The 13,704-nt window shown below is 40.4% G+C and overlaps 1 protein-coding gene across 1 annotated transcript; it reads left to right on the forward strand.

The window, feature by feature from the left end:
• Window positions 1-587: 587 nt before the first annotated feature.
• On the forward strand, window positions 588-13,555 carry LOC110528965 (multiple inositol polyphosphate phosphatase 1). Its single transcript, XM_021611132.2, has 5 exons — window positions 588-1,261; window positions 3,142-3,336; window positions 6,880-6,977; window positions 9,354-9,484; window positions 12,166-13,555. Exons 1-5 carry the CDS (start codon window positions 679-681, stop codon window positions 12,542-12,544), a joined length of 1,386 nt encoding a protein of 461 aa, XP_021466807.1. The 5' UTR covers window positions 588-678; the 3' UTR covers window positions 12,545-13,555.
• Window positions 13,556-13,704: the final 149 nt, after the last annotated feature.

Below are 13,704 nucleotides of genomic sequence, written 5' to 3' on the forward strand. Positions count from 1 at the left end.
GTGGTTCATTGACTACAGCTCAGCATTCAACACCATAGTACCCTCCAATGAGCCATTGGGCCCGCCCTGCAACCTCATTGAATAGTGCTGGACTGGCCTCTTGCAAGCCGTCACTAAAATGCGAGGGGCTTAGGCTCATAGGCTTGAACTCTAATTACTAGGGAGCTGGCCCATGTGGGGCTAAATGTAGGGTAAATGGTGGCGGCACAGCTTCAAGAAAACTGTCGCCTTGAAACTAGAGATTTCATGGTTAATTGAGATAAAACAGTAATTCTGCGCATAGATTATGCGAGTATGAACTACACATTTACACAACCAGCCCAAAGTGTGGGGTTTAAAAAATACATTCTTAGTCGCCAAAGTACAGGAGTATGTCTTTAATTGCTCACTACATGTTTTAATAGATTGCCCCTAGGTCTAGCTCCAGGGGTATGACAGAGCTGTGACAATCCAGTTGGATATACAAGTATTTCAATTTATCAGAACCAAATTATCCATCCATATAGTTCGAATGACTGAAATCCTAAAGTGTTCTGTACAGTTGGCCATGGACCTGAAAACTCCGGGAAAGATACCAATAGGCCTGCTGATTAATATTTAACAAAACTGGAATGGTAATGCACGCCTGGAGTTGAGGGCAGGAATTGTCTGATACGTTTTTGGCGAAATAAAGTAAATATGCTGCTTACCATTCCGTTGAAAGTTATTAGTGCGCATTTCTTCTTTAGTTACACCTCGTGTTGTTCATTATGGGGAAATGTCCAGACCACTCCAGATATTCCAGCGATTGCTAAATATTTCACCACAAAAGGTAGATATGAAGAAGTGAACCCTTACCTCATTGATGACATACTCGCTGTAAACAAATCTCTTGTAAAGCCCCCATCTGCAGAATGTCGCGAAATTCATCTGACCGCTATCATACGGCACGGTTCAAGGTACCCGACGACGAAAAACGTCAAGAAGATGCGAGCACTTCACAATCTTGTTGTACAGAAGGCCTCTGGAGAAGAGCGCTGGTTGCGTGAAATTACGCAGTGGAAGATGTGGTACACTGATGAGATGGATGGCCGTCTCGTTCAAAAGGGAGTCCTCGACCACAGGCATTTGGCAGTCAGGTTGTCCAAGTTATTTCCATCATTGATATCTAAGGAGAAGCTACAAGATGGTCACATCAAGTTCATGACCAGTTCTAAGCACAGGTGTGTGAACAGCACCCTTTCTTTCCAGGGAGGACTGGCAAAGCTCTGGGACATAGAAGGTAGATATAACCCTACTCGATGTCTGTATGATAGCATCGTGTCAAAGTGCAAGCATATTGCATACAACTCTTTATTTATTATTTGCAAGACATAAGGCATATATATACTAAGTAGGTCAATGTTAGCCTTGTCGTATTTGAGGAAAGCTCAACTACGTTCTTATATCGAGGCAGGGTTGAGGATCGATAACTGGTCAATTTGCTAGTAAGAGAGTGGCCAAGTCGGCGGGATATCTGTTTCCCTCCAGAAGGTAGCGTTGTTCTTCGTTTCGCCCACCAAGCGAGTTTTTGGATGGAGGTCAGTGAGTCGAATTTGGTCAACAAAAAAACGAATGGGTTATTTGCGGGAATGATCGAATAAAAGTTTCGTAATGCTTAAGTTGTTAAGCGTGTACTAACAAGGACACGTGACATCCCGGCAACTTTATACATTTTTTTTCGGAGTTGTCTCGAAATTATTATGCATATTAATGGTATGAAATAAACCCTAATCGAATATTTAAAATATATTACAATAATGCGATGTATCTACCAATCCAAGAAGGGACAGTTGGGAGCTAGAGAACCCGCCGAGTTGCTTTGTGGCTCCCATTGTTAGGGTAGAGAGAGGTATCTTGTCAGTATATCCATAATCTTTGCTAGCAACAACAGCAGTCGAAACATGGTGCTTTCAAGACAACTGGTAACGCGGGGGAAAAAAAGAGGTCAAATCATGACGTCAGTTTATTTTCGGGTCGGAATGTCCGAATTTAAGAAAGATGCCCGAGTTGACTGTTCAGTTGGATGACTGTTTTTTCAGAGTTCCCAGTTGTCTTGAACGTGGCATCCATGCTTATCAATTCAATTCAATGGGCTTTATTGGCAGATAATATACAACAATTAAATAAACAATAAAAATGAACAGTAAACATTACACTCACAGAAGTTCCAAAAGAATAAAGACATTACAAATGTCATATTATGTATAAATACAGTGTTGTAACGATATACATAAGGGAAAATAAATAAGTATAAATATGGGTTGTATTTACAATGGTGTTTGTTCTTCACTGGTTGACCTTTTCTTGTGGCAACAGGTCACAAATCATGCTGCTGTGATGGCACACGGTGGCAAGAAAATGTACACTGCTAATCAATCTCAGTGTATGTAGTACCTCAAGGCCGCTACACCTGCAGTTGAGCAACACAAATTAGGAAAAAAATGTGGTGGTTGTATTCGATAAAAGTTTTTATTAAAAGTATGAATTTCAGCACCCCACAGTAGGACCACAGTTGTACAGGAAAAATGTAGATACAGGTAAGCGTTTTCAGAATTGACATTTTTACAAGTATAGACTGATAAATCACGCAACCAGTTATCAATACTCAACCGCTTAGATATAAGAGAACAGAGTTTAGCGTTCCTCAGCTAGGCTGGTCCCAGATCTGTTTGTGCGTTTGCTTACACTATTTGTCATTGACAAGCTAAACAATTGACCCTTCGCTAAGCTCCGACCCCATTGGTTACTGTTGCGTCCTCGGACAACATGTTCCCTGGAATCCCAATTCCCCAAATTGTTTGGCATGAGTTGGTAGGAGAGCAGAAACAACACCCACGCTAGGTAAATGTAATACCGATATTATATTTTGTCATAAGTGGTCATTTTTCATGATATTGCATTGGCCAGCAGTCTTTTGGTTGTGAAATTATAAACAATGTGTCATAACACGCAGGGTTATAACACTATCGATAACACTGTAAAAAAAAACGTTCTGAACTTGTCACTAGCTTTTCATTTGTGCTTTTCATTCACTTTCATTGACCTTAATATTATTATAATTTTCAAAACTTTGAAGATCTCCGTTTGAATGACCAGTGCCTTCTATGTTTGATTCCAAAGATGAAGAGATTGACTACGAGGTGAACGATGCACTGATGAGGTTCTTTGACAAATGCACCAGGTTTGTGGAGACTGTCGACAAGAACCAGTCAGCCATGGCTGAGCTGGACAAGTTCACGTCCAGTGCAGAGATGAGGAGGGTGCAGGAGAAGATAGCAGACCGGCTCCTGGTCCCCTACAGCCACATTACATCAGGTCTCCATCTCTAGCCTATCTGTCTCTATCTCTATTTGTGTGTGAGTTGTCACAGGACGTTGGGAAACAAAAATGTCTATTCTACAGTGGATAGTAAATATTTTATAGCTATTCTATTATTACTGAGAGGGCTATCCTCATGATGTTGCTCATGTTCTCTATACAATGAACGGATCTCCTTCAGATCTGCTTGATTGCAAACATTTTACAGAATATTTAGACACTAGATGGGGCTGTTTTCTCACTAACAGTACAAAACAGTTAAGCCCTCCCATATACAATTCCCTCAACTGAATGGTTTTGTCAGAATGTCATTTTTACACGGAATGGCGGGAGGTAGCCTAGCGGTTAAGAAAGTTGGGCAAGTAACCGAAAGGTCGCTGGTTTGAATCCCCAGGTCGACAAGGCAATTAAAGTTCCAATGGAGCCATTTTTTTATCTCAATATCAAATCATTTCTGGGTAACAATTAAGTACCTTACTGTGATTGTTTTTAGAGACCGAGCTATATGTTGTTTGGGGTCCGATATGATTCCTGTATTTTGAGGGGGAAAACGTACCAATACTGATATATCTGTCGATGTACTGTTTTACAGTGGGGGAATTAGTGTAATTTTTCCACACTGAATTCTCATACATTGCCATCCAAAAGAGCAATTGTCCAATAACTGCTTCAAATATTGATTCCATACATTGTGACAATAATGGCACATCATGAAAATGGCCGCAAGTGTTCAGATTAGTGCCCTCAGGAAGTATTCATACCCCTTGACTTATTCCACATTTTGATGTGTTACAGCCTGAATTCAAAATTTATTAAATAAAATAAAAAATCTCACCTATCTACACACTATACTTCACAATCACAAAGCGAAAACATGTTTTTAGACATTTTTGCTAATTTATTGAAAATTAAATACAGAAATATCTAATTTACATAAGTATTCACACCCCTGAATCAATACTTTGTAAACACACCTTTGGCCGCGATTACAGCTTACAGTCTTTCTGGGTAAGTCTTTAGAGTTTTGCAAACCTGGATTGTACAATATTTGCACATTATTATTATTTTATTTCTTCAAGCTCTGTCAAATTAGTTGTAGATCAATGTTAGAAACCCATTTTCGGGTCTTGTCGTAGATTTAAATCGAAACTGTAACTTGCCTCTCTCTCAGGAACATTCACTGTCTTCTTGATAAGCAATTCCAGGGTAGATTTGTCCTTGTGTTTTAGCTTATTGTCCTGCTGAAAGGTGAATACATCTCCCAGTGTCTTGTGGAAAGCAGACTGAACCAGGATTTTGCCTGTGCATAGCTCCATTCTGTTTTATTTTTTTATCCTGACAACTCCCCAGTCCTTAACGATTACAAGCATACACATAAAATGATGCAGCCATCACTATGTTTGAAAATATGGAGAGTGGTACTCCGTAATGTGTTTTATTGTATTTGCACCAAACATAACACATTGTATTCAGCACAAAAAGTGAAGCGCTTTTTTTCCACATTTGTAGCAGTATTACTTTAGTGCCATGTTGCAAACAGGATGCATGTTTTGAAATATTTGTATTCTATGCAGGGTTCCTTCTTTTCACTCTGTCAATTAGGTTGGTATTGTGGAGTAACTACAATGTTGTAGATCTATCCTCAGTTTTCTCCTATCACAGCCATTAGACTCTGTAACTGTTTTAAAGTTACCATTGGCCTCATGGTGAAATCCCTGAATGGGTTCCTTCCTCTCTGGCAACTGAGTCAGGAAGAACACCTTTATCTTTGTAGTGACTGGGTGTATTGATACACTATCCAAAGTGTAGTTCATAACTTCACCATGCTCAAATTGATATTCAATGTCTGCTTTTTTCCCCCCATCTACCAATAGGTGCTCTTCTTTGCAAAACATTGGACAACCTACATGGTCTTTGTGGTTGAATCTGTGTTTGATGGACTTTACAGATAATTGTATGTGTAGGGTACTGAGATGAGGTAGTCATTCTAAAGTCATGTTCTACACTATTATTGCACACAGTGAGTCCATGCATCTTATGTGACTTGTTAAGTACATTTTTACTTATTTACTTTACTTATTTAACTTATTTAGGCTTGCCATTACAAAGGATTTAAATACTTATTGACTCAAGACAGTTCAGCTTTTTATTTTTTATTCATTTGTAAAAAATAATAATAATAATAATTTTAAAACATCATTCTACTTTGACATTATAGGGTATTGTGTGAAGGCCAGTGACATAAAAATCTCAATTTAATCTATTTTAAGTTCAGGTTGTAACAACAATGTGGAAAAGGTCAAGGGGTGTAAATACATTCTGATGGCGTTGTAAGCAAGATATTCCCTTTTTTCATCCTATTTATTGAATATCGGTTATCGGTGGAGTTATTGGCCGACACCAATGTAGCGTTTAAAGGCCAATATTATCCTACAATATCGGTGAACCTATATATCGGTCGGGCTCTAATTGTTTTCAGTTAAAATAGTCAAAAAGAAAAAAAAATAGCTTCTTATCGAAGAGCAATTTCTCAAGCAAGAATTTAGCTAGCACTGTCAGGGAGTGGTCGGAGTTGGGAGGGGAAAACTAGCTATTATTGACAGAGATGTTTTGATCTCTCTTTCTTATTGGCCTGTTAACTAATTTACCACCAGGTAATGTCACCAGGCAGGTCAAAACTCACAGGCTGAAATTTCTGTCGGTCTTTTCAAGTAGCTCTTACACTGAAAGGGCATTATCATAATTTTCACATTTATTTTTCCAACCTCATAGTGTGGAAATATATTACAGCTGGGCGATATGGACAAAAATACACATTGTGATAAATTGCCTGAATTGATCCGATAACGATAAATAGAACAATAAGTTTGTAACATTAATGTGAACCACAGTTTAAAAACAAATATATTTTAAACTACTACTACTAGTTTGATGGTTGTAGCCATCATTTGTGTCATTAACAATCACCCATTTTAGCAAACTTATTTTGTTTCATACTTCATATTATCGTTATGAACAATATCAGCAAATGCCTGCGAAATGTGATCGGTATGGTTGTTGTCAATCATTTTCGGTTTATTGTCCTAGCTCTAAAATACACTACTTAACCAAAAGTATATGGACACCTGCTCGTCGAAAATCTCATTTCAAAATTATGAGCATTAATATGGAGTTGGTCCCCCTTTGCTGCTATAACAACCTCCACTCCTCTGGGAAGGCTTTCCACTAATGTTGGAACATTGCTACGGGGACTTGCTTTCATTCAGCCACGAGTGTTAGTGAGGTCGGTCACTGATGTTGGGCGATTCACATTCTGTAAGCTTGTGTGGCCAACGGGTGTGGCTGAAATAGCCAAATCCACTAATTTGAACGGGGTGTCCACATACCTTTGTATAAATATATAACACAGGAAAATCCCATTTTTGACTGCACTGGGCCTTTAAACCTAATTGTTCCATAAGTCGATCTGGATAAGTGTCTGCTAAATGACTCAAATGTAATGGCTCCTGTGAACACTTTGCCATTACTTTCCCCCTGTAGACATGGCTGAGGCTGCATTTTACCTGTGTGCTTACGAGTTGGCCATCAAAACCATCAACTCCCCCTGGTGTCAACTCTTTGATGAGGCAGATGCACTGGTACGTCAACTGTATTCCCTGCAGTAGTAATCATTTTACGTCATTGCAGAGTATTGACCAGTTCAAGTGAAAATGGAACCATTTATTATTTATGGGGAACTCTATTTTTTTGAAGCAGTGATCAAAAACATTGAGGTTCGTCAATATTGGAGAGATGAATTAGATGCATCTAGCCTAACTAGTAATCCATTGAGCTTTTTATGTGAAGTGCTTTTGCTGATAGGACATTAATCTAAAACATAATGAATGTATTATTTACAATATCCTCACCTAATCTACAGTATGAATAGATCTTGCATTGTCAATAAGAAGCTGGGCTATGTGGGTGTGTCCTGTTTTATAAGGTAAGTTGGCCCAGCTCTCAGGTGGCCTAGGGGAAATCCTACCACGACTCTACACAATGAGAGATTGTCTATCTGAGGGCGTCACTCACCGAAGTATTCATACAAAGCCTACCCTACATATCATGGTATACGGTGCATTCGGAAAGTATTGAGACCCCTTAACGTTTTCCACATTTTGTTACGTTACAGCCTTATTCTAAAATGTATTCATGTTTTTTCCCCCCTCACCAATCCAAACACAATACCCCATAATGACAAAGCAAAAAAGGTTTTTCAGACATTTGCAAATTTATAAATAAAAAATAAAAAAATGAAATATCACATTTACACTAGTATTCAGACCCTTTGCTATGAGACTCGAAATTGAGCTCAGGTGCATCCTGTTTCCATTTATCATCCTTGAGATGTTTCTACAACTTGATTGGAGTCCACCTGTAGTAAATTAAATTCATTGGACATGATTTGGAAAGTCTATATAAGGTCCCACAGTTGACAGTGCATGTCAAAGCCATGAGGCCAAAGGAATTGTCCGTAGAGCTCCAAGACAGGATTGTGTCGTGGCACAGATCTGGGGAATGGTACCAAAAAATGCCTACAGCATTGAAGGTCCCCAAGAACATTGTGGCCTCCATCATTCTTAAATGGAAGAAGTTTGGAACCATCAAGACTCTTCCTAGAGCTTGCCTCCCGGCTAAACTGAGCAGTTGGGGGAGATGTGCCTTGGTCAGGGAGGTCACCAAGAACCCGATGGTCACTCTGACAGAGTTCCTCTGTGGAGATGGGAGAACCTTCAAGAAGGACAACCATCTCTGCAGCACTCCACCAATCAGGCCTTTATAGTAGAGTGGGCAGACAGAAGCCACTCCTCAGTAAAAGGCACATGACAGCCCGTGTGGAGTTTGCCAAAAGGCACCCAAAGACTCTCAGACCATGAGAAACAAGATTCTCTGGTCTGATGAAACCAAGAATGAACTCTTTGGCCTGAATGCCAAGTGTCACATCTGGAGGAAACCTGGTACCATCCCTACAGTGAAGCATGGGGGTGGCAGCACCATGCTGTGGGGATGTTTTTCTGCGGTAGGGACTGGGAGACTAGTCTGGATCAAGGGAAAGATGAACGGAGTAAAGTACAGAGAGATCCTTGATGAAAACCTGCTGCTGAGCGCTCAGGACCTCAGACTGAGCTAAGATTCACCTTCCAACAGGACAACAACCCTAAAGACACAGCCAAGACAACGCATGAGTTGCTTCGGGACAAGTTTCTGAATGTCCTTGAGTGGCCCAGCCAGAGTCCAGGCTTGAACCCTATCGAACATCTTGCGAGTGGCACAGCGGTCTAAGGCACTGCATCTCAGTGCTAGAGGCGTCACTATAGACCCTGGTCCGATTCCAGGCTGTATCACAACCGGACGTGATTGGGAGACACACAATTGGCCCAGCGTTGTCTGGGTTAGGGTTTGGCTGGGGTAGGTCGTCATTGTAAATAAGAATTTGTTCTTAACTGACTTGCCTAGTTCAATAAAAAAGAGACCTAAAAATATCTGTGCAGCGACACTCCCCATCCAACCTGACAGAGCTTGAGAGGATCTGCAGAGAAGAATGGGAGAAACTCCCCAAATACAGGTCTGCCAAGCTTGTAGTGTCATACCCAAGAAGACTTCAGGCTTTAATCGCTGCCAAAGGTGCTTCAACAAAGTACTGAGTAAAGGATCTGAATGCTTTTGTAAATGTGATATTTCAGTTTCTTTTTTGTAATAAATTTGCAAACATTTCTAAAGACCCTTTTTTGTTTTGTCATTATGGGGTATTGTGTTTAGATTGATGAAAAAAAACAATTGAATCCATTTTAGAATAAGGTTGTAACGTAACAAAATGTGGAAAAAGTCAAGGTCTTTCCGAATGCACTGTACTTATACAGCAATTACCCCACTAACAGGTTAATGTATATGGAAACTATCTAACGTGGTATCCACACAAAGCCTACACCATCTAATCCCATGGTATACTTACACAGCATTTACCTCACAAACAGGTTTTGGAGTATGCAAATGACCTGAAGCAGTTCTGGAAAAGGAGTTATGGTCATGACATCAACAGCAAGTCAAGCTGCATCCTTTTTCATGATGTATTCAGCCGTCTGGATAGAGCGGCCAATGAGATCAGGTGAGGGACTGGTTAGCCTTTGGGTAAAAATGTAACTAACGTAAAAAAAAAACATTTTTAGGCTATATGTGTTTAAAAGGACAGGAAACTTCATAATCAAAGTTTGTCAGACGTTTACAAACCAGAAATATAGTGTAATGTAAACATTAATTGTTGTCCCACGCCATTGGTTGTGTTGGTCCGCGTCTTTATATCCCACATGAATGGAAAAAAATAAGCACAGAATAAAATCTGGAAATTATAGCGCTTATCTTTTCCATTGATTCCATTCTACTCAACAGATGTCTGGGAAGTGGACGTATCTCAATGCAAGACCACTTTGCCTGGGGCTGTGGTAGCCTTGAGGTTGCCTTTGTGTTGTTGTACCCTTGAGCAAAGATCTTATCCCCTAACCTGCTCAATGGATGCTGCTCTGTGGCTGACCCTGTGCAGCTTCCAGCCTCATGTGAGTGTGGGTTGTGTCTGAGTTGTTGGGAAAAAACAAGACCGCGAAAAGACGTATGTTTCGCAATGGATACTTCCTAAACCGACCAAAAATTCAAGTGGTATTGTACTTGAGGTCAGAAAGATCTGACAAACTTTGATTTTGGTGTGAACTGTCGTTTTTAAGGGATACTTCCAAAACCGATTAGGACCAAACTGTAATATTATACAAACAACTGCCCGGTACAGTATCTATTGCAAGTGTCAGAAATACTGTTAGAAAATAACCTGTCAACGTGTCAATAGAATATGACGCATGAACCTTCTCGTTTGCACCCTGTGTCCTGTTATACATCCTAGTTTAGCCAAGTCCTCAAACTGTCAGTGTCGTATACATGATACTGAGAGAAGTTTAACCAAAGCGCATACATATGGGGGTAGGATTATGGGCAATCCACATCAAACATTATTCAATACTCATTATAGGGTTCAAATGAGTAATACAATTACCCATCCATAGCAGCTCATCATAGAAGTTTGCAGACCTTTTTGTCTGGTCAGGATCCTGTTGTGTGGGTGTGTGTGTGTGTGTGCCTTTTCCCTGGACTGTGACGAAATTGTATTTTGTGGTTCACGCACCACACCCACACGTCAATACACACTTCTGTTACAGAATGAATGTGTCTGTCATGCTGTGTTGCACGCACAGTGCATGTAGCAGCACACCTGATCATAGAACTCGTAAGAATATGAATCTGTGAGTTGTGGCACTCCTCTGTTGTAAAGGTAAGAGGAGATTTGATTTGATTTGATTTGATTTTTCAAATAATGTGAATTGATGTACCTGCCACATCATCTCAAGGTTTCTTGTCAGTCAATGGAACACTGTAGGTGAGAGTGGGGTAAATGGAGCCATTTTTTACATTCCGCCTTACTATGTGAAGGGAAATATAGTACTCTTTCTAACTGATATCTACACATATTTCAGGGTGTTGTGTATCCTTGGAAATAATAATAAAAAAAATATATAAACATAACAGTTTGTAAAACATAGTTTGTCCAAAAAAAAGTGTTCTCTTGGAACAACTTACCCCCGGGTATGGGGTAAATTGAGCATAGGCCAGGGTAGATTGAGCCGCCTTGGGGTAAGTGGGTGCTTCTGTCCTGTGACAGTGGGCGATGGTGCTAGTAGGTCATAGAATGGGGCTGTGGTATATTGTATATCTTAAATGTATGTCTACATTCCGATGTAGATCACTGTTTAATATTGATTACCCTTCCATTTCCATACCCGTTGTCTGGGACAGGGATTTTGTTTCGATGTGCCAATTCGTAGGCAAGATTTCTGCATTTGAGGTTACTAAGCCCATGAAACTGGTCCGTGAAATTCTTTAAATTTTTAGCAAGCTCAGACTCCATGTCATCAGATAAAACCTTGTGTGTCTCTGCTAATCTATCATAGCGTGTCGCACAGGTACATGTCTGTTTGTTTCTTCTTTTTTTTACCTCTTCAGTGTCACTCAGTAAAACAAAATATTCCATTGCTGCTGCTCGAATGGACTTCTTCCCTTCTTTCACTTCCTTGGCTGCTCTATCAAGAACCTCAAGGGGGGTTAGACTCCTGCTTGTTTTACGTTTGTATACACAGGGCACAATGTCTGCTCTGTAACCATACAGATTTTGTTCATATAACACATTGTAAAAATACTAATGCATACTAATGTTTGAATGCATAAAACTGAGAATGCAATCATCATTTGAATAGGGTATGGTGGCCATTGGCTCAACTTACCCTAGTCATTGCCTGAACTTACTCCAAGGCAAACATTAGGACTATATTAGACCACACAGCTACAAGGATGCACTTTCATGTTAGGTTAAATAAATTAATTTGACTTTCTGAAAATCTGTTTTTTGGACCTAACTTGCTCACCACTTTTTCCATGTGGTTTCTTCCTTCAGACTCCATGAAATGATGACCACATCGGCAAAGGGGAAAATCTTGCATTTAGTACAGGGCAACATGCAGGGACAACATGTTGCGGTCAATTCCTGCATTCCATACATGAATACAAATCGTTCAAAACTGTTCTCAACTGACACCCCCTTGAGTATATGTCGACTAGTGTATGACAACTAGTGTTTTGCAATTCACTGCCTCTGGTCAAGCAAGTTCTTGTTCACTTACATACCACATTGTTCTGCCGCAAATAAATAATTACCCTCCTGAAGTATACATGTCCCATTCTGTCCCTCAGATCTGGCAGTAATGTCACAGAAGCAGCGACCATCCAGGTGGGTCATGCTGACACTCTCCTGCCTCTGCTGACCCTGCTGGGCTTCTTCAAGGACAGCGTGCCCCTGACCTCCGACAACTATGTCACCCAGGGCCAGCGTGCCTTCCGCACTAGCCGAATGATGCCCTACGCTGCCAACCTGGTCCTTGTGCTGTATGACTGCAGTGGAAACCTCCGTCTGCAGGCACTGCTCAACGAGAGGCCCCTGGCCTTCCCAGGCCTGGCCGACAACCAGGGGGAGGAGGGAGCCCCGCTCTACCAGGATGTCAGAGACCACTACGGGGAACTGCTCCAGGGCTGCGACTTTGAGAAGGAGTGCCAACTGTTCCCATCCAAATGAGGGAGTCAACGCTATAAACGGGTGTCATTCATCAGTAAAGTGTGTCTCTGATGTGTATTCAAATCAAAGTTTATTGGTTGCATACAAAGATTTGGAAGTGTTATAGCAGGTGCAGTGAAATGCTTATGTTACTCGCTCTAACAGTGCAGTAGAATGCCTCAAATACACAAATAATAAAACAATATTTGCTGTAATATTATAGATATGGTTAGACCAATGTGGCGAGCTGCTGTGGTAGAGCACCACTTTACTTCTATGGCTAGATAATTTGATTGAGAGTGAAATTTCTGTGTATATGCGCAATGTTGGAATGGAATTATGATTCACTCTGTTCAAGGCCACAACATCCGTTTATTCAAATGTATGGTAGTATTAGAGACACAAAACAGATTAATCGGACCAAATTTACCAATTGAGATCCATTGGAGGCTCCTAAGGGGAGGACGGCTCATAATAATGGCTGGAATGGAGCGCAATGAATGGCATTAAACACATGGAAACTATGTATTTGATACTATTCCACTCCAGCCATTACCACGAGACCGTCCTCCAAAATGAAGGTGCCACCAACCTCCTGTGTTGAGATCAATCCACCAAAAGTGCTGACTTTAATGTAAGCTTGCCACTGCTACCAATACAGAAGTATTACTAATATTACTAGAATCTGTCAAATCAAACGGGATACAGCTTATGACCAAAAATGACAGTTACTGTACATAGTAGGTGATACACTGCCCCTCTCCAGAAACAACACCTATCCTCCATGTACTTGTGTAGACCTGAGAAGAACGCATAGGTGTAGTCATTATGATTTATTTTTTATTTTTAATGAAGTGGAGATACTACCATATTTCGTACACCTATTGTGGAGATATAGGCCAGAATTGTCTTTTTTGGACAAGGACTATGTAATTTATATAATGTCCTGCTGCTAGATATTACAGAAGTTAGGCCTATAATTGTTCTAATACTGTATAACTTGATTATTATTAAAGTATAATTTGAACTACACAGGCTAGTTTATTTTGTTAAAACTTTTGAACAGACGATGCAATCTCAACCACACTGCACACTGCCCTAACCCATCTGGACAAGAGGAATACCTATGTGAGAATGCTGTTCATTGACTATAGCTCGGCATTCAACACCATAGTACCCTC

The sequence above is a fragment of the Oncorhynchus mykiss genome, chromosome 1, assembly GCF_013265735.2.
Source record: "Oncorhynchus mykiss isolate Arlee chromosome 1, USDA_OmykA_1.1, whole genome shotgun sequence".
In the NCBI taxonomy this organism is placed as follows: Eukaryota; Metazoa; Chordata; class Actinopteri; order Salmoniformes; family Salmonidae; genus Oncorhynchus; species Oncorhynchus mykiss.